The sequence below is a fragment of the Schistocerca serialis genome, chromosome 3 (genome assembly GCF_023864345.2).
Source record: "Schistocerca serialis cubense isolate TAMUIC-IGC-003099 chromosome 3, iqSchSeri2.2, whole genome shotgun sequence".
Taxonomy (NCBI): Eukaryota; Metazoa; Arthropoda; class Insecta; order Orthoptera; family Acrididae; genus Schistocerca; species Schistocerca serialis.
The window spans coordinates 45,299,290-45,320,323 of NC_064640.1; the positions used below are offsets into that span (position 1 = coordinate 45,299,290).

The 21,034-nt window shown below is 39.5% G+C and overlaps 1 protein-coding gene across 5 annotated transcripts in view; it reads left to right on the plus strand.

Moving 5' to 3' along the window:
• The window catches only part of LOC126469694 (vinculin), a 302,912-nt gene that overhangs the window by 274,833 nt on the left and 7,045 nt on the right, over positions 1 to 21,034 (plus strand). For 4 of the 5 annotated variants that reach the window (XM_050096859.1, XM_050096861.1, XM_050096862.1 and 1 more), the window contains one exon: positions 221 to 411. In XM_050096859.1, coding sequence (XP_049952816.1) covers positions 221 to 390 — 170 coding nt within the window. In that variant the 3' untranslated portion in view covers positions 391 to 411. Of the gene's footprint in view, positions 1 to 220; positions 412 to 608; positions 2,366 to 21,034 lie in introns of those variants that run through there. The other variant, XM_050096860.1, reaches the window with a different exon arrangement.

The following is a 21,034-nucleotide window of genomic DNA, read 5'->3' on the forward strand; positions in this document are numbered from 1 at the left end:
TATATTTAATGTATTTGCATCACGGTAGTTTTACATAACTTTTGTACCATATTTTCAAACAATTTTATTCAGAACTTCCATTCTTAGCAGTTACACACAAGTTAGGCAATGGAAAATTAATTACATCCAATTGTTTCTGCATTTTGACTGATAAACATTCGTAAAGTAGTCCAGATGTATGACATGAAGCTGAACTTACAAACTGATTCACATTTCATAGGAACTGAAGAGGATCAGGAAGCGACAGATATGCTTGTCGGAAATGCCCAAAACCTTATGCAATCTGTGAAGGAAACTGTACGTGCTGCTGAATCAGCTTCCATAAAGATACGAACAGATGCTGGTATCAGGCTTCGCTGGGTCCGTAAGCAACCCTGGTACCAGTATTGAGATTTCCTTCTCCAGTAACAGGTAAAACATTTCATTTAAGAGGTCACATTATTTGTATGCACATTTTTCTCATCGAACTGCTAATTCTTAGTTCAGACGTAAATGTGAATTACTGAATATAGTTTCTGTTTAATGGTATGTTTTTGGATTTCTATCAGAATTGGTGATATCATTTTCGCTCAGAATTTTTCAACTACTGACCTACTTGTATTCCTCAGGTACCACAATCTGTGGCCTCCTGTGTGTTCACTATCTGGATTCTAGCGAGACAGTGAAATTGTGAACTCTGCTTGACACCATAAAACATATTATTTATGGAATAACTAATACTGCACTTTCTATTATGTATTATTGGCAGTTTCTTCGTGCTTATTTCTAAAATTACTCTTGTAAGAAACATTTGTCAAATACCTGATCTTGTCTTTCTGAGTTGTTTGCAGCTGAACTAAACTGGAATCTCACAGAGAATGTCAAATAACAATTTGAGAATCATAGGGTGAATTTTGAAAATGTGTAGCTAGCTATCAAAGAATATATTTGCTACAGCAAGAACAAACACAATTTATGGTACGAGGAAAACGTAAGACACAATGAAGTACAGGTTGTGCATAGCACTAAACTCATTGACTCTGTTCATCACAAGAATAAATCTCGTGTAAACATTACACTATGTATTCTTTCACATTTTCTGGAACTTCATTGGATTTTGTTTCATGTGGAGTGGAACCCAAGCTGTCTTGAGTACAGTCAAGTATGGTAGTAAGAATATGTTTTATGCTGTATGCATACATCGACATGGCGATAATTTGAGGCCAGCGCATTTGACTTGGTCAGCACTGGCCAGTCAGGCAAGTGATCCAACTGACCTGCAGTAATGGGAATAAGTGCAGTGAAGACATAAAAAGAGATGAGCTGAGAACAATATAGCTTTGAATGTCATTTAATTTTTAAACAAAAGGAAATACTATATGGTAAAACTCAGGTGATATGCCTCTTAGGTGACAGGATGGAAAACATGACATACTCTAGATCTTAACTAACATAGTATAGTAATTAATAACAAGAGTGATGAAAATTCCTGACTTTCACAAGGGTAATTTTTCTGCTGAGCTATATGTGGCATAAAAGCGCACTGCTGGGATTTCACCAAGTAGTTAAAATTGAAGCCACTGAAGATATGACAGTCAGTCATCTGGTAATCTCTGAACTCCTTCCATATCAGACTCCAAGGAATACATTTCAGTACTGCTACATTGATAAAGAGACGCTCAGCAGCAAAATCCCGAGCCACCAAAAAAATCCACATTTCCTCCTTGTCTTTTATGACATGCTGCTCTGCATTTCCCCATTGTTTGGCAATGATGTGACAGGAAGCTTCGTGCATTAGTTCCAGTACATTTGTCAACTTAAAAGTCTAGTTATTTCTCACAACAAATCCCTTAACTTGGCTTCAGATCATTTCCGTTGGGTTCATATTGCAGTGCTAAGGTAACAACTGTAAAAATGCAGCATTTGTACAGTGTGCTCGACGTCATGAAAATTGTTTGTTTTCCATGTTTCTATGATGCTTAACACTGTGGCTCGTGTGAGACCACATCTGTCCTACAAAGTGATGGGCATATTGAGACAAAGAGTATTTGTTTTTCTCCAAGAAATTTAATTGTGTAATGTTTTCTTAATTTCAACAAACCTTTAACAATCATGTATAAAATATCAATACTAAGAAAGTGTATGTGCAATGAAAACCAGAATTTTGTGTGCGATATGTAATTATAACTAGAAGACATACAGTGTTCTTGAAAAATGGTGGTTAAGTGCGAGTTAATTTCCATATATTTGATGAATTTCCTATTTAAATGATTTAAATCTTCAAATCAAACAAAAACAAAAAAATTGTAGGCCAAAACGAATTGTGAACTGTTGCCCGCAAGCACACGATTACCAATCTACGATGCTATCGATTTCGCAACAGATATTATTATAATACTCTTCCTTATTTTTGTTACATGATGTTTCTCGTAAAACACCAAAGCTGATTTTTCTCTGTATTCTTATGAAAAACATAAATAAAAACTTGTTTCTCGCCATTCCGCGTATGTGTTTCACTACAAAGCGGGAAGCAGTGTCATCCCAATCAAGGCACAAGTAGCGTATACGGAGACTTTGACTGTACATGATTTTCTGAATAAGAATTACGCAGCTAAACTATGATTACAAAAAATGTTGGCTCTTAATACATCAGAATGTCTTAAAGCTTCATTTACAGTGACCTAGTAATAAGATATCGAATTCATAAGCTAGACCTACTTCCAATAGCGAAACAGCACCAATGTACGAGAGCTACAGTTGCTGATCAATCATTGTGTTTGTGTTTTTTTGCATCAGATTTATTCTTATGATGAACGAAGTATAGACAACAGTAATACAGGCTACAGAATAGGCTGAGCCCACATTTGTGATTGTTTAAATAATACTGTTTCTTTGGCGGCCCACCAGAGCATGCCAGGGGGCTGACCCAGGTCATGTGGCCTCTATAAGCAGGCCTGTGCACTGTATGGACATGCAACCTCTGAAATCACATGCATCATGAGTGAAGGTACAGCACTCCTCTCTTCTAGGGGGTGGGAAAACCACATACAAACATGAAAATGCTAGGCACAAAGAAAAGCATTGGTACAGAAAAAAAGCACAGATATTGTTTAAAAAAAAAAAGACTGAGATTATGAGTCACGGAAAACACCAATGATAGCACTGACGACCATTTCATCGCCGAAGACAACAGTGGCTGCAGCATATAGTGGACAGTCACTGACAAGTAGGGACAGAAGTGATGAGGGGCAGGTTGGCAGGCCATCCCCTCTCTTGTGAGAGGCCGTAGGGCAGAACAGGGATAGCATCTCCATACTGAAGTCCTCATAAAGCTCAGCCGTTGGCACCGGGGGCATCAGCTGGGACATTGGAGATGATGGCCTCATGGAACCCAGCAACAGAGCAACGGTGGCTGCGGTGTTAGGTGCAGTGGGGCTGCACCAGCAACAGCAGTCAAGAAGGGGGAGGGGGCGGCGGGGCGGAGGCAGCAGTCTGGCAGGCAGCGACCCGCGGTGCAAAGCTGACCGTTTGCGTCACATGAACAGGCATCGGTAGTGGCAATGGTGGGGAGGCGGTAGGCCATCCAGAACAGACCCCGCTGTGCATGGTCACAGCTGGTCAAAGTGACAGTACATCTGCCTGTCATGAGTGTGGATGACACACAGACACTGGCCCCGGTGATGCTCGGTGACTGTAGGAACCCAGTTACACCGGCAGCCAAAACCACAAACCAGACAGGCGCACCCGGCCAGAACCTTCGCAGAGCTGGTGATGGCAGCGGACATGGTGTCAGATGCATCAGGTGAAGGATGGTCTGTGGTCAGCGACCACAAAGCAGCTACACCTGGCTCTTGTCCCCCCACTGAACTGAAATGCTATGAACCCAAAAAATGGTCTAGAGCAGCTTCAGGGGATGTGCCAGAAACATATGTCCATATCTGATTTTTAAATCTTGCATTCAGACTCACCTTTAGATTGAGGATGAAATTGGGGGAGCTGTAAGATGGTGAACACCACTAGCCAGACAAAACGATGCAAATTCCTGAGAAACAAACTAGGAGCCATTATTGGTTACTATGGTACATGGAAATCCCTCAATTGCAAAGCTCTCGAACAGGCCCAAAATAGTGGCCGCCATGGACATGGTCGCATATGCCGCATACGGAAACTTGGAATAGGCATCCACTACAGTGAGCCAATCCTGATTTAGGAATGGCCCAGCAAAATTGACATGTAGACACTCCAGTGGATGCTGCTGCGTCAGCTAGGGGACAAAGAGACTTGCTGGGCCACCTGTGCTGAACACAGTAAGTGTAAGTGGCGAGAATCTAGATTTGCTAAGATTGCACTCGAGACCCACAGACTGCAAAACAGAAAGATTTCTAAGATAGTCTTTGGTGGAAGAACCCGAAACCACAGTATCGTCGAGGATAATTGATGCAGCCAGCCACAGAGGCTGTCAGCTGTGCTAAGAAATGCTGAAAAATTTGAAGCATACCAGCAATACCAGAAGGGAAGCATTGATATTGGTATAGTATGATAGCTGTATTGACAAGAAGAAGGCTCCTACTTGGAAAAGTAGTGGCCCCCTGTTAATTTTGCAAGCAACTTGTCAGGACAGGGCAAAGAGTATGTATCTATCATGGAATGTGCATGAATTGTGACACTGGAGTCTCCACAGATACAAAGCTTACCCGTCAACTTCTTAATGACGACCAATGGCGTAGCCCATTCATTGGAGGAAATAGCACCTGCCGTACCCGAAAAAGAGAGGGGCAGACTTTAATTGGTAATGTCGGCCTGAAAACAGATAGCACAACCAAGCACAGGGGAAAACAGAGACAAAAACTCAGTGCAGAGGAACTCCAGTTTCTGATATGGAACTTGGTCTGACAAAATTTTTGTCATCGGCAATGGAGAAATCAAGACTGTTAAACACATCTAACCTGAACACTTCTGCACTGTGGGAATGATCTCCAGCAAGGAAGGTGAGAGAGTGAGCAACAGATTTTTAAGAGACAGGCTTGGAAAACTGACCTAGATCGGAATCTGCTGTTTATTGTAGCTACCAACTTCTGTAAAACCTGTTTGAGCGAAGAGGAGCCCAAGTTCACGTACGTTTGTGTGTTTACTAAAGTCACTGCAGCTCCTTTGTCCACTTACACTTTTACTGGTTTATTAAATGCATGCAAGTCAATAAACAGTTTGTTAGGGGAGGCAGTCATTGTAGAGATACAGTTTGTGTCCATCGATACTATTGTGTTCACCACGTTTGAAGATGAGTTACATACTGATGCAATATGACCTGCTCACATTTTGCCAAGGATGTTCCAAGTACTCCTCAGAAGTTCTGCTGGCAACCACTCTCATATCCTGCATACAGTCCCAATCTCTCTCCATGCAAGTACAATATTCTTTTAACCCTAAAGAAAGACATTCATGGCCATCGATTTGCTTCAAATGAATAGGTGCATGTGTGGATACAATTGTGCAAGTGCAAACATTTTTCCATCAAGGTAATGACCATCTTGTGTCACAGTGGGATAACTGGATTAATGGTTATGGTGATTACATTTGAAATAATAAACAGTTTACTTACTTTTTTCCCCATCTGTCTCATTTTCATTTGACTACTACTTATATAATTATTGCAAAAATAACAGTCCTGTTACACTTTTTTGGGGTACTTCTGAAATTACCGTTACATGTGCCAGTTTTGTTCCATTAAGAGTGATTTGTAGAGTTCTCTCTGCAAAGATGTCTTGGATCCAGTCCCAAATGTCGTCTGTTATTCGGTAATCAATTAGGCTCCAATTGTTGCCCGGTACATATCTGCATAGCGACAAGGTCCATATTTAGCTTTTCTGCATTTTATTAGTACCAGATTTCTGAAATTTTGTGTGTAGTTTTCTATATAAGAGGTTTACTCTTGCATTTTGTAACTGTAAGTGTAAATTCAGGCAGTCTGTAGAGCACTAGTCATCTTTGATTTGTTTTAAAGTGCCAGGGACCATTCTTTTCAGCCTAGTAAGCCAATAAGCCAGGCCCCAACTGTTGCCTGTTACACATCTGCATCAGGCAATCTGTGCATGGCTGTCATTTTCCCTGAACAGCTAGCTGCACAGCTCATAAGGCATCAGCCTCCATTAGTGGCACATCAGAAGGGTAGCAGTTCGCATATCTAGGTTTCTGTCTACGCTTTTATGGTCAGTACTTACGTTAGTAATCCTCCGAGGGTTGAATGAAAAATAATGCCTCCACCTTTGTTAATTGGGTTTGCATGGGAATATTTTAATATATCAAACACAGAAATAATCCTTAGAATGTGATCTTTAATTACCAATATTCACTTTTCCACATAATCACCAGCCAATTGGATACATTTCTGCCAACAATGAACAAATTTTCTGAAGCCATCAAGGAAGAAGTCAACACACTATTTCCGCAACCACAGTCTCACAGTTCTCTCAACGTCTTCATCAGAAGCATAATGATGTCCCTGCAGATTGTCTTTCATTATGGGGAACAGATGGAGGTCATACGGTGCTAAATCTGGATTGTACGGAGGATGCTGTACGGTGGTGAGATTCAGTCTCTGAAGTTCTGCTGTGATGGCATGTGGAGTGTGTGGTTTGACATTGTCATATTGCAGGAAAACGCTTTCCTTTTCATTTCAGACCCTTGTTAGCCATCGTTTCAAAGTTCGCAGCATTGTAATGTAACTCTCTGAATTTATTGTTGTTCCACAATCAAGGAAATCAACGTGGATAACACCATGTGTCCCAGAACACTGTGGCCATGATTTTTCCAGCTGAGGTGTGCATCTTGAATTTCTTTTTCTGGGGCGAGTCTTTGTGTTGATATTCCATACACTGATGTTTCGTCTCCGGGTTGTAATGGTGTACCCGTACCCACGTTTTGTCTCCTGTCACAGTTTAATGGAGAAAGGCGTTACCTTCATTCTCGTAACGTGAGAAGATTTCCTGGCAGAATTCAAGTCTGTGTGCTTTCATTACAAAAGTCAGCATCCGGGGTACCAACCGTGCACAGGTCTTCCAATAGCCAAGCAAAGCAATAGTGTGACCCACACGTTCTTGTGAAATGCCGATTGTGCTTGCAGTTTCTCTCTGAGTGATAAGACGATTGTTCTGAATCGATCTGTCAACTTTTTGCTTGTGAAACTCATTGGTTGCTGTTACAGGACTTCCAACTCTTTGTCGTGCGGGTCAGATGTTTCTGCCTCAACATCTTTAAACTTATTCACCCACTGACGCACACAACTCACATCAACACAATCATCATAAACTGCTTTCGTTCTGTGATGAATCTCCTTTGGGGTGACACCTCCTCCTGTCAAGAATTCAATGACTGCTTGTTGCTTAAATCGCATTGACTGACCATCTGCACAGGGTTCCATACTTCACACTGTAACAACACAACCATTCAATGCTAAGGCTTCCCGCCAACAGGAGCTGTAGAGAAGAGGCTAAGGAACAAGCCAGTACCTGCCGCATACCAATGCTGCCAACTGTTGAAGAGTTATGAAGGTGGAGGCATTACTTTTCAGTCAACCCTTGTAGAATGGTTAGGACGTGTTCGTGATTTGTACAGTTGCAGGTGGAGCTGGTCACAGTTCCAAAACAGCTGGATATTCTTTTGGCTACGGTCAGTTCTATTAAGACTGCTGCCTCGGAGTGTAGTAGTGGCAGAAAATGTGGTGCACTGCATTGGACACCTCAGGTGTCACTTGATTCTCCCACAGGCCCTAGTTTACCCTATGCAGTGGATCTGCCCTCACAGCAGGATGGTTGGTGAGTGGTAACACATTTGCGTCACTTGAGGTGGAGAGCCAATGTGTAGACTGGCTGTGAGGCCTTGCTTATTCACTCTGAGTGGACAGGTGGCCATTCTGTCAGCAGGTTCCAAGCAGGCACACAAGGGCAGCTTATCGGGAGCTTTCCCCTTGGGAGAAATAGCCTGCAGGACCAGTAAGAAAGCCAATGTGCACTTGGTATGTCTGCCAGGGAGGCCTCATCTAAAATTTGGGGCAGACCCTTGCCTTTGGCTATCGAGCATGAAAGGGCACTCATCTGCAAGTTGTGACTTAAATTGTCAGTAATGACGCCTGTTGCTTGGGTTCTGAGGCAATTTTCAGTTCATAAAGGCAGCTGCTGGAGGTGGTGAAGGCTGCTGACCTCACATGTGATGGTGTAAGCAGAGGTTGCAATTTGCAGCTTATTCCCAGAGGTGACGGGGTCCTTTGATTTGGAGCTGAGTGGGGGGTCTCAACCAAAACCTTTGTCAACTCTGTGACAGTCTTCCCTGCAGATTTCTAGATCTGCATTATAGGGTGGCGAATTGTAGGACTACTGTTGTTAGTTCAGGGGTGCACTGCACAAGGGAAGCAGCTACTTGGGTAGCAGGATACTTGTGGAGTGCACATGATGGTTTCTTAGGCTAGCCAGTAGTTTGATGTGCTCTGATAAATACTCACCAGTTGATATGCAGAAAGGGACATCAGACCGAGTTTGGGTAAAGACATTTTGACTGTCAAAATTTTATCAGTAAATTGTTGAAGTACAATTAACAAGCTTCCCCAATTGACTGCCCTCCAGAAAAGTTATCAGTCTCAAATTATTCTTGGAACCAAGAGCTGGTTGTAACCTGAAGTATGAGGGCATGCTGAAAAATAATACCTCCAATGTTTTATTTTAAAACTCTTTAAGGTTTTTGAAAGAAATGAATGCTGTTAACATTCTACATCTGTATGCTTCATGTCTACGTATTAGCAGGCCTCTGCAAATAAAGGGCTCCAAATCGTATCCTTTAACATGGTGTTGTGTGACATAATTATATCAGTGCCTGGGAAACAGTGCATTGTAATCAAGTTTAGAATTCAAAGAGTTCGTCCACACATGGAGCAAGCTCCCTTCATCATGATAATGCCAGACCACACATGAGCACTGTGACATCTGCAGCAATTGGACACCTGAGATTCACTGTCATCAGTCGTCCTCCATACAGTCCCGACTTGACCTCATCCAATTTTCATCTGTTTGCAAAACTTGAGGAACGCCGTCATAGTGATGAAACAATGCAACCAGAGGTGAGGTTGTGGTTCCATCAACAAAGCGAAACATTTTACAGTGGTGGTGTCATCAAACTGGTCTCTCATTGGGAGAAATGTGTTCATTACCAGGGTAACTATGTTGAGAAATAAATATGTAGACATGAAGAATAAAGATGTTGTTGTTGTGGTCTTCAGTCCTGAGACTGGTTTGATGCAGCTCTCCATGCTACTCTATCCTGTGCAAGCTTTTTCATCTCCCAGTACCTACTGCAACCTACATCCTTCTGAATCTGCTTAGTGTATTCATCTCTTGGTCTCCCTCTACGATTTTTACCCTCCACGCTGCCCTCCAATACTAAATTGGTGATCCCTTGATGCCTCAGAACATGTCCTACCAACCGATCCCTTCTTCTGGTCAAGTTGCGCCACAAACTTCTCTTCTCCCCAATCCTATTCAATACTTCCTCATTAGTTATGTGATCTACCCATCTAATCTTCAGCATTCTTCTGTAGCACCACATTTCGAAAGCTTCTATTCTCTTCTTGTCCAAACTATTTATCGTCCATGTTTCACTTCCATACATGGCTACACTCCATACAAATACTTTCAGAAATGACTTCCTGACACTTAAATCAATACTGGATGTTAACAAATTTCTCTTCTTCAGAAACGCTTTCCTTGCCATTGCCAGCCTACATTTTATATCCTCTCTACTTCGACCATCATCAGTTATTTTGCTCCCCAAATAGCAAAACTCCTTTACTACTTTAAGTGCCTCATTTCCTAATCTAATTCCCTCAGCATCACCCGACTTAATTAGACTACATTCCATTATCCTTGTTTTGCTTTTGTTGATGTTCGTCTTATATCTTCCTTTCAAGACACTGTCCATTCCATTCAACTGCTCTTCCAAGTCCTTTGCTGTCTCTGACAGAATTACAATGTCATCGGCGAACCTCAAAGTTTTTATTTCTTCTCCATGAATTTTAATACCTACTCCGAATTTTTCTTTTGTTTCCTTTACTGCTTGCTCAATATACAGATTGAACAACATCGGGGAGAGGCTACAACCCTGTCTTACTCCCTTCCCAACCACTGCTTCCCTTTCATGTCCCTCGACTCTTATAACTGCCATCTGGTTTCTGTACAAATTGTAAATAGCCTTTCGCTCCCTGTATTTTACCCCTGCCACCTTTAGAATTTGAAAGAGAGTATTCCAGTCAACATTGTCAAAAGCTTTCTCTAAGTCTACAAATGCTAGAAATGTAGGTTTGCCTTTCCTTAATCTTTCTTCCAAGATAAGTCGTAAGGTCAGTATTGCCTCACGTGTTCCAGTGTTTCTACGGAAACCAAACTGATCTTCCCCGAGGTTGGCTTCTACTAGTTTTTCCATTCGTCTGTAAAGAATTCGTGTTAGTATTTTGCAGCTGTGACTTATTAAGCTGATAGTTCGGTAATTTTCACATCTGTCAACACCTGCTTTCTTTGGGATTGGAATTATTATATTCTTCTTGAAGTCTGAGGGTATTTCGCCTGTCTCATACATCTTCCTCACCAGATGGTAGAGTTTTGTCAGGACTGGCTCTCCCACGGCCGTCAGTAGTTCCAATGGAATATTGTCTACTCCGGGGGCTTTGTTTCGACTCAGGTCTTTCAGTGCTCTGTCAAACTCTTCACGCAGTATCATATCTCCCATTTCATCTTCATCTACATCCTCTTCCATTTCCATAATATTGTCCTCAAGTACATCGCCCTTGTATAGACCCTCTATATACTCCTTCCACCTTTCTGCTTTCCCTTCTTTGCTTAGAACTGGGTTTCCATCTGAGCTCTTGATATTCATACAAGTCGTTCTCTTATCTCCAAAGGTCTCTTTAATTTTCCTGTAGGCGGTATCTATCTTACCCCTAGTGAGATAGGCCTCTACATCCTTACATTTGTCCTCTAGCCATCCCTGCTTAGCCATTTTGCACTTCCTGTCGATCTCATTTTTGAGACGTTTGTATTCCTTTTTGCCTGTTTCACTTACTGCATTTTTATATTTTCTCCTTTCATCAATTAAATTCAATATTTCTTCTGTTACCCAAGGATTTCTACTAGCCCTCGTCTTTTTACCTACTTGATCCTCTGCTGCCTTCACTACTTCATCCCTCAAAGCTACCCATTCTTCTTCTACTGTATTTATTTCCCCCATTCCTGTCAATTGCTCCCTTATGCTCTCCCTGAATCTCTGTACAACCTCTGGTTCTTTTAGTTTATCCAGGTCCCATCTCCTTAAATTCCCACCTTTTTGCAGTTTCTTCAGTTTTAGTCTACAGGTCATAACCAATAGACTGTGGTCAGAGTCCACATCTGCCCCTGGAAATGTCTTACAATTTAAAACCTGGTTCCTAAATCTCTGTCTTACCATTATATAATCTATCTGATACCTTTTAGTATCTCCAGGGTTCTTCCATGTATACAACCTTCTTTCATGATTCTTAAACCAAGTGTTAGTTATGATTATGTTATGCTCTGTGCAAAATTCTACCAGGCGGCTTCCTCTTTCATTTCTGTCCCCCAATCCATATTCACCTACTATGTTTCCTTCTCTCCCTTTTCCTACACTCGAATTCCAGTCACCCATGACTATTAAATTTTCGTCTCCCTTCACAATCTGAATAATTTCTTTTATTTCATAATACATTTCTTCAATTTCTTCGTCATCTGCAGAGCTAGTTGGCATATAAACTTGTACTACTGTAGTAGGTGTGGGCTTCGTATCTATCTTGATGTAAGATGTATAATATTAATAACATTTGTTTTATTTAGAAGCTTTAAGAGTTTCCACACAAGTAATTCTGAGTCTTCTCAGCATGCCCTTGCAGTAAGCTCCAAGGTATTTAGCAATTTATGGAGCATATATTGAAATGACAGATTAGACGACATAGGAATGGGAGTGTTCATTGCATTTGACAAAAATATTCTCTCTCTTAGGGTCAAATTTGAGTGTGATAGTGAACTTATTTGGTCACATGTAATGGGTGCAGGTGAAACCAAGTTCATTGTTGGATGTTTTATATGTTTTACCAGCCATCTGATTCCACAGTGATAGTTTTAGAGTCCTTCTTTGAATTACTATGGACAGTAGTGGAGAAGTACCCAGTTCATGCCATATTTATTGGCGGCAACTTTAACCTACTGAGTGTAGACTAGGATGTCTATGGATTCACCACAGGGGGTACAGACAGACATTCCTGCAAAATATTTTCAAACAACTTTTCCAAAAGCTGTTTTGAGCAGCTATGTCGACAGCCCACTCACAATAGACCTTGTAGCTACAAACTGCCCTGACTAGAAGGCTAGGAGATTATTTCTGCTAGATAGAGTAGATTCATCTGTTCCTGATGAAGCCTTTCCACTGAATTCAGTATTTCATACTTCTCTTTATCATCTTCTGTTTCAGTTCTAGTAGGGTCCCTGAGCGACTGAATATATTATTTTGATTTGCTTACTACATTTACTAAAACAAAGACCTCTTAGAGTTTTGAGTCAGCTCCATTGGAAGAATTTTACTTTCAAAGTCATTGAACACTTTCCTCATTCCTCTCCTTATGCTTATTTTATCTTCATTTAAGTTTTGTTTGTGGGTTAGTTTTTGACTTCTCATGAATCTGTGATAAAGCCATTTTCTAACAAGATTATTAAACCATGGTGGGTCTTTCCCATCCCTTAATACCTTGCTCAGGACATGCTTGTCTATGGCATATTGAACAATGTTTTTTTTTTTTTTTTTGCGCTCTACATCTTCATCCTCAGCATTTGATGTTGACTACTCTGATAGTCAGTAATTTGTATCCTGTCACTTTTACTAAGCAAAAATATTTTCCTACCCTTCTTAACATTCCCTGTAATACTTGTGATCATAGATGTTATAACTGCCTTATGATCTCTGATATCCTCCTGTACGTTGACTCATTCAAAAAGTTCAGGTCTGTTGGTTGCTAGAAGGTCAAGACATTACTTTCACAGTTGGTTCTCTAACTATCTGCTCGAATTAACTTTTGGACCTGATATCAGAATAATGTCACACAAATATCTGTCTCCGATACCAGTTTTGATCGCTTGACTCTTCCATTCTATACCAGGCAAGTTGGACTCACCCTCTGTTACAATAGCATGATCAGGAAACTTATTCACAAAATACTACATGTTCTCTCTTGAGTGCTTCACCATTACTGCACATGCCACTGGTGGTCTATAAAAGCATCCATTTACCATATGCTGCTGCTTATTATTTTTGTGTGTTTCTGTCCAGTGTACTTGAAGTTTCACTTTTTTATCTAAGTGTTAGTGAAACCAGCCGTTGCTTCTTCAAAATTTTTCTTCATTTTGGGGCAACTACTAAACAGCAGTTGGAGAAGATCTGGAGAATATGCTATATGCAGATGGGTCATCATTGCAAGTGGATGTATTGTCATTGACTATTTTTTTTTTTTAATTTTATTTACATGTCAGGTGCCATAGGACCAAATTGAGGAGCAAATATCCAAGGTCATGGAACGTGTCAGTACATGAAATTACAACATAAAAGTAATAACATATAAAAAGAAAAGTTTATGAACCCGAAAAAAGTCAATCCATAAATTTAAGTAAACGCCATCAACAATAGAACAAGAATCAGCTTAATTTTTCAAGGATCTCCTCAACAGAATAGAAGGAGTGACCCACGAGGAAACTCTTCAGTTTCGATTTGAAAGCGCGTGGATTACTGCTAAGATTTTTGAATTTGAGTGGTGGCTTATTGAAAATGGCTGCAGCAGTATACTACACACCATTCTGCACAAGAGTTAACTAAATCTGATCCAAATGCAGGTTTGATTTCTGCCGAGTATTAACTGAGTGAAATAAAATGATCATGAAAGCTGCTTATTCTTGGGAATAAGCTAATATTGTTAACAAGAAATGACAGTAAGGAACATATATATTGAGAGGCTAATGTCAAAATACCCAGACTCGTTAACAGGGATTGACAAGAGGTTTGTGAACTTATACCACTTATTGCCCAAACCGACCGTTTCTGAACCAAAAATATCCTTTCAGAATGGGCAGAGTTACCCCAAAATATAATACCATGTGACATAAGCAAAGTAGACTAATTTTTGTGTCGAACGATCACTCACTTCAGATACCATTTGAACTGCACTATTTGAAACCTAGCTAATGATGCACTCAACATCCCTTACTACCAAGCTAGCGTCATCACCAAACAGAAATATTTTTGAGTTACTCGTAATACTATAGGGCATATCATTTATATAAATAAGGAACAGGAGTGGCCCCAACACTGATCCCTGGGGCACTCCCCACTTGACTGTGCCCCACTCAGACTCCACATCACAGCTATTCTCAACACTGTGAATAATGACCTTTTGTTGTGTGTTGCTAAAGTAAGAGGTGAACCAACTGTGAGCTACTCTCCATATTCTGGAATGGTCCAACTTCTGGAGCAATATTTTGTGATTAACACGATCAAATGCCTTAGTTAAATCAAAAAATATGTCTAGCGTTCAAAACCTTTTGCTCAATACCGTATATGGTATTTTATTTTTGTTGGTTTGCTGTTATAAGCCTTCAGCTATCACTGCCTGATCATCTGCATTAAAATCTGTATGTTTGTAGTCCAGTATTCTGTTTTGCATTTTCTTGTACTAAATTTTAAAATCTGTCAAAATTTCAATTTCAACAACACAATTTTAAGATAATGTGTTATGGAACTATCAGTATGTCTTTGTGTCATCCATGCCTGGCGACACTTCTTACTTTCCACTATTCTCATTACAAACTGCTACTGCCAACATCACCCATATCTGTAGCATCATACTCGCTGATTTCCTAATTTTGAATATGCCAACTTGACTTGCTGCCGTGGTGTTAGATGACATAATAGATTAACAGAACTTGTCACCAATACAAACTAAATAATACAGAAATCGTCATGTGTGAGGTAAGAGTTTACTACTGTACTAAATGAAGTACCAGACCTGATTACAGGGAAAGGTTGTGTATCGTATTCTTCAATGGATACCATACTTAAACAACAGGGAGAGCAACAGTGCTGTAGACCCACATTTGTACAAATGCACACTTTACTGTCATTACACACACACACACACACACACACACACACACAGATGCGCAGAAGGTACAAGACAAGAAATAATAATGCAAGCACAACAATAATAATCCTCAAAAAATATTTAGTGCTGTGAGGTGGCTTTCTAGTGCAAGATCATGTAATATCATTTAATGAAAAGAAGTGAGTACCCTGTTCAGAATTACAAAAGATCAGCAGTTTAATTAAGAACCTAAGATTCAGCACTTGTAATTAGTAACTGATTGCTTTGGAAAAACCATGATAGAATAACAGTAATATGTGTTAGGATACATTTCTCCCCAAGATGTAGAGGAGCCATGGGTCAGCAGACAGGCGCATTTAATAGTGGAATGTTTAATATTTAAGCTTTCAGCCAAAATCCTTAACTTGCTCATTCAAACTAAATTGTTTTGTAAATTTACAGAAGCTATTTTTACACAGTTTTGAGTTAACACAGGTCTGGAAAATTGGTTTCACTTCAGCAAATATCACATGATTGACACTGTTAATCACTTTTCATCACCATTGCTTGAAGAGCATTATGTTTGATAAATACATATTGTTATCCAGTTGTTCATTATGCAGGCGTTCATTACAATGCACACAAAAGTATTATTGGTACTTTTTAATCATGGACCTTGTATGCCTAAACATGACAGACAGCAGTACTGTGAATGCAGCCACATTGGAGTGGTATCTGTAGAGCTCTTGAAGAGGGGCAACAGTCTCTCAAGTACTCTAAGGAAAAACATTCTGGATGGTCGACTAATATGGTTTTGTAACATTAGCCAGTATGGCAGTACTATGTTGTTATCATGAATGGCTGAAAGCAAGAGGCAGCTACAACCATTATATTTCCCAGGAATATACAGCTCTTTCACATGGTTTAGTGTTGATTGCATCTTCTTGGGTAAAATATCCCAGATATAAAATAGTCCCTCATTCACATCGTCAAGCATCGGCTGCTCAGGAGAATGTTGTCATCAGGGGAAAAGAAACATGGTATTCTTCAGATCGGGCCCTGGAATGTTAAAAATTGTTTTATTGATATAAAGTATCGGCCTAAATGTTAGCATTATACATATTCGAAATTTCTGTCATTTATTGATTGCATTTTGTTAATACAAGGAGAAATAATATAAATGGAAAAAAATGGTTTACATTAATTTGCAGACCATTTTCTTTTCTACATTTTTGGCTTACTAACCATGTCGTCTGTGGTATCACTATTTTTGTCACCCTAACAGTAAAGGCATTCCATCTTAAGGCACAAGTGGCCCATCGGGACCATCCGACTGCCGTGTCATCCTCAGCTGAAGATGCGGATAGGAGGGGCGTGTGGTCAGCACACCGTTCTCCCGGTCATTATGATGGTTTTCTTTGACCGGAGCCGCTATTATTCAGTTGAGTAGCTCCTCAATTGGTATCACGAGGCTGAGTGCACCCCAAAAAATGGCAACAGTGCATGGCGGCCCGGATGGTCACCCATCCAAGTGCCGGCCACACCAGACAGTGCTTAACTTCGGTGATCTGATGGGAACTGGTGCATCTACTGCAGCAAGGCTGTTGCCTACCCTAACAGTACAACTATGAAATTTGTATGTTCATTGTCACAAATCTTTGGCTGTTTCTTCTGAATATTTTGCAATTTCTGAGGTTGTGGTTGCTGTGGGGCCTGAGAGCACAGCTGTTGTTATCCGAATACATATTGAATTTCGCTTCGATGCTAGCGTGAGAATATTGCAATATATCACTTGCTTCCAAACACATTGTCTGCCTATTGTTCTCTCATTACCTGTATAAAACCACCAGCTGACACAACCCCTTTTGTTCCTCTTAAACACCATGGTGAGCGTCGATGACGTTGCAGCATGAAATGCGTAAGTACACCACTGGAAGCTATCTAGACTTTTATAGTCACCTGCAGAAATGAATACTATTGTTGAGAATTTGTCTAGTTTTAAAGTCAGTTTAAGCATAGTAGATCTTCCTAAAAAGCCAAAGTGCGCCATATAGATTCCCTCGGTTGGCAACATGACGTAGTGCGCTGTCTGTTTATTACCCTTCTCCTCGCACTGCTAGTTCTCAGCCAAGCTCTATCACTATTCTCCCTCGAACCTTTCTGTAGTGCTGTTCTTGAGCAACTGTGAATCATGGACTGCAATATCTTCTAGGGTGAAAGTCATTTGTAACAGCAGCAAATAATACGTAAATACAAGATAGTAATCACGACTCAGTCAAATTCTCAAACTTCCTCTCATCCTGTAATCTACTGACATCTGCTGTCAACTCCTTGATGGGTCTTGATGTTGCAATTTATTCTCGTGACAACAATTAGTCAGTTTAATATGATTTATTTCATTTGTTTGACATTTCATTCTGGATTAATTTTCCATCTTGTTTGATCTGAATGCCACCATTATGTTCTTAATTTGATTAAAAGCTGGTAACATTTTTACCTGGTATTCTAATGAGTGAACAACATCTGAATTTCTCATTTGCAGCCCACTTAGCAAATGATTACAGTCTCTCAAAACCAAATAAAATATTAATCTCGGTTCAGAATCAAGTAGTGTTTTATGAAGGACAACATTTTGTTCTTGAATGTTACCTTTACTTAAAAAGCAGAATTAATGTTTGTGCACGATATCTACGCATTCATGAGAACTTTTATTGCAAACTTGTTCAAACACGACAAGAGATTAAGATGATAGTTTTTAGTGCTATTTCCCCGCTGTGTTTCACAAAATTATCACATTTTAAGCAGAGCAAAAGATTGTTGTAATAGCTAGTTCATTGTTTTTCGCGTATCCCTTACACTAGTGCCACATGAGTTAAATGTCATGTGGTTGTTCGAGCAGTGTCAATACTGTATGGAGTTCTTCGGCATATTGGGAAATCTTCAGCCTGTTCAAATATGAGTATCATTTACCCAGCCCTGCCCTTCCAGTTCTTCAAAATAAATCTGTGCTGACCTCAATAGTCAAAGCTTCATCTGTAAATGTAAGATGATCCCTATATACTATATTAAACAACATAAAAATGTTAACCTCAGCAGCAGTAGATTAATCTGTGAATATAAGATGACCCTGTATTTTTCGAATGACAGATTTGGGGAAAAAACCTCGTCTTACAATCGAGTAAATATGGTATCTTGTAAATGGGTGTTTGGTGGAAGAACTACACTATTCATATAAAACTGGAAAATTGACTGTATCTGGGATAATTCATCATGAATTCAAAGTTACTCGAACGAAATTAAAAGACACTGTGAAGCTAACACCAAATGAAAAAAACAAAATTGATTGAAATATATCAAAGATTTGAGCTGTACTCAATGTTTTCTCGTTGCAGTGGAGCTCTCTGTGGTAAAAGTCTTAGAATAAAAAATCCAAAACATTCTTATACTTAACTTAAAAATATCTCTTCTGTTGAGCTGTTGGTGCCTTGTGTATCTATCACTTTATCTGCATAGACATTTGCACCTATAGAGAAGACAGGAATTTTTGGAGGTTCCATTCTATATGAAAAACTCTCTGGAGAATCTTTGGATACACCAACACAGAGACCTTTAACACAAAGCCACAATATGGCAGTTCTTTACAGTAATTTTTTGAAAACAGCCACAAGTCACACTTTGTATTTTTTTATTTACTGGTTTCACTCTTCAAATGAAAAAGAGCATCATCAGAATATACACTGTAAAAGATACAAATTAAGATAATGCAGAAAACTTACATTTATGTTACATAAATCACATATTCTACTTCCAGTATGGTGACTTATGTTTTAAGTTGACTTACAGCCTTACAGATTGTGCTTAAATCATCACACTGGAGGTAGACTATGTACTTTATGTAAAGTCAGCATATATTTTTTTCTATTATCATAATTTGTATCTTTTACAGTGCATATTCAGCTGAATCACTTGTTCATTTAAGGAGCAAAACAGGTAAATTAAGAATAGGAAATGTGACTTGTGACAGTTTTCAAAAACTTGGTTTTAACAGTCGCTTCCCCTGCGGGCAATGCCTGCTCTTGTTATACTTCCTTATATGATTTTAGGTGATGAAGCATTTGGGCTGATGGAAAATTTAATGAGACCCTATGGTGGAAAGCATCTGACTTATGAAAAAAGTATTTAACTATTGGTTAACTTTGTGCCATCATGGATTGTGCCAGAAACATTGTACAAGTGATTACAATACTTCACAATTATGTTTTAATGAGGGATGGATTTAAATATAAAGACATCTTAGAAGAAAATCTCACAACTATAAATGCTACCCACAATGGACAACCCATTTCATCAACATATGGACCAAATTTATCACTTATTTTGTTGATGAAGGTAGACTTGAACTTGCAGATAGTATGATATGACTGAAAGTGTACTTCTTAATAAAGTTTTCTTACCTATATTTTTCTTTTTATCTTGATTCAGTTCCTTTACATAAGATTGACACCAATTCTTTCCAAGCTCACCGTATCAGAATTTTATTTTTATACAGTTCCAACACAATGCTCCATAAGACTCTCCTTTTTTTCTACTTTATCAGTTACTAGCTTGATGTCAATATTCTTGCTTTGGTCTCGCTCATTTTTCAACAGCCAACAAAGAGAAATAACAGAAACAAATAGAAAATACACCTGGTCATGCTGGAAATGTGCAGTCAACTTAACAGTACACAAGTGCCATTTGTCTTTCTAACTGTGTGTCAATGCACTTTCATCTGCATCTGGAGATTTTTTCTGTGAACACAGCATTAACATGTCCTCATATAATTGGTTGTAAGTTGAACATTAGATGTTTAAATGCATGATTTGAAAACATGTGGCAGATTTCTGTCACCTGAACTTAACAACCTTGATACAGAAATTGTGCATCAATACAAGGGCACACATGAGACATTAGAAATCATTAAAGTTCAACATTGCTGCCCTGCATGTCAACACAAAGAAAACATCTATCAACTGTATCCTAGAGCACCTTCCTAAGATGATCAGTTGTGATACTGTTGACCACCTCTACAATCCAATCATACAGCTGACACAGAGTGCTGATTTTAATTGTGTAGATGAGGGTCTCGATGCAACCCCACATGAAGAAGTCCCGGGGGTAAAGTCATTTGACCTTGTAGGCCCTATATGCAGTGAACCTCTGCCAAATCTACCATCCAGGGAACGTGTGGTTTGAAGTAATCTAGAACAATGAGAACAAAATAGTGAGGAGCCCCTCTTGCTTGTACACAGCAGAATTAAGAATTTGATCAGACACGAATTGTGTTTCCTGTAAAAATTCAGGCATGTCAAGGTACCCGTTATCATTTTCTCTGCAAAAACGAATGGTCCATAAATCTTAATCTTAATCTTGATCTTGCTCATCCCTAGCCATACTTTCAGTTTTGGGGTGTCTCTCTTCCATTCTTGCACCTCACGAGAATTGTCGTCGCCCCTGAACCTGCAATTTTGATGGTTCTCAAAACAGCATGTGTGAAATGTGACCTTATTTGAGCATAGGAAGTTATCCATTCAGTGGCCTCTATTCTCTGGATTACATTGTCATTCAGAATGTTCCTCATTAAGCACACTTCCTTTTCATGTGAATTTGTTTGCAAGAAGCCTGATACTGGTCCTTCTTGGTGATACTTTTTCATAAATTCGACATCACAGCTCATGTAGAATGTTTTACCACATAGTTTTCATGAAGCAGTGACTATTTTTTTTTTTTTTTTCTTTTACAGCAAGCATCTCAAAGACCGGAAAGAATTGATTATATTAATGTTTTCCTGAAGATGATCTGTTACTTTTGAGACACTCTGTACATGATGAGATAAAAGAAATTATT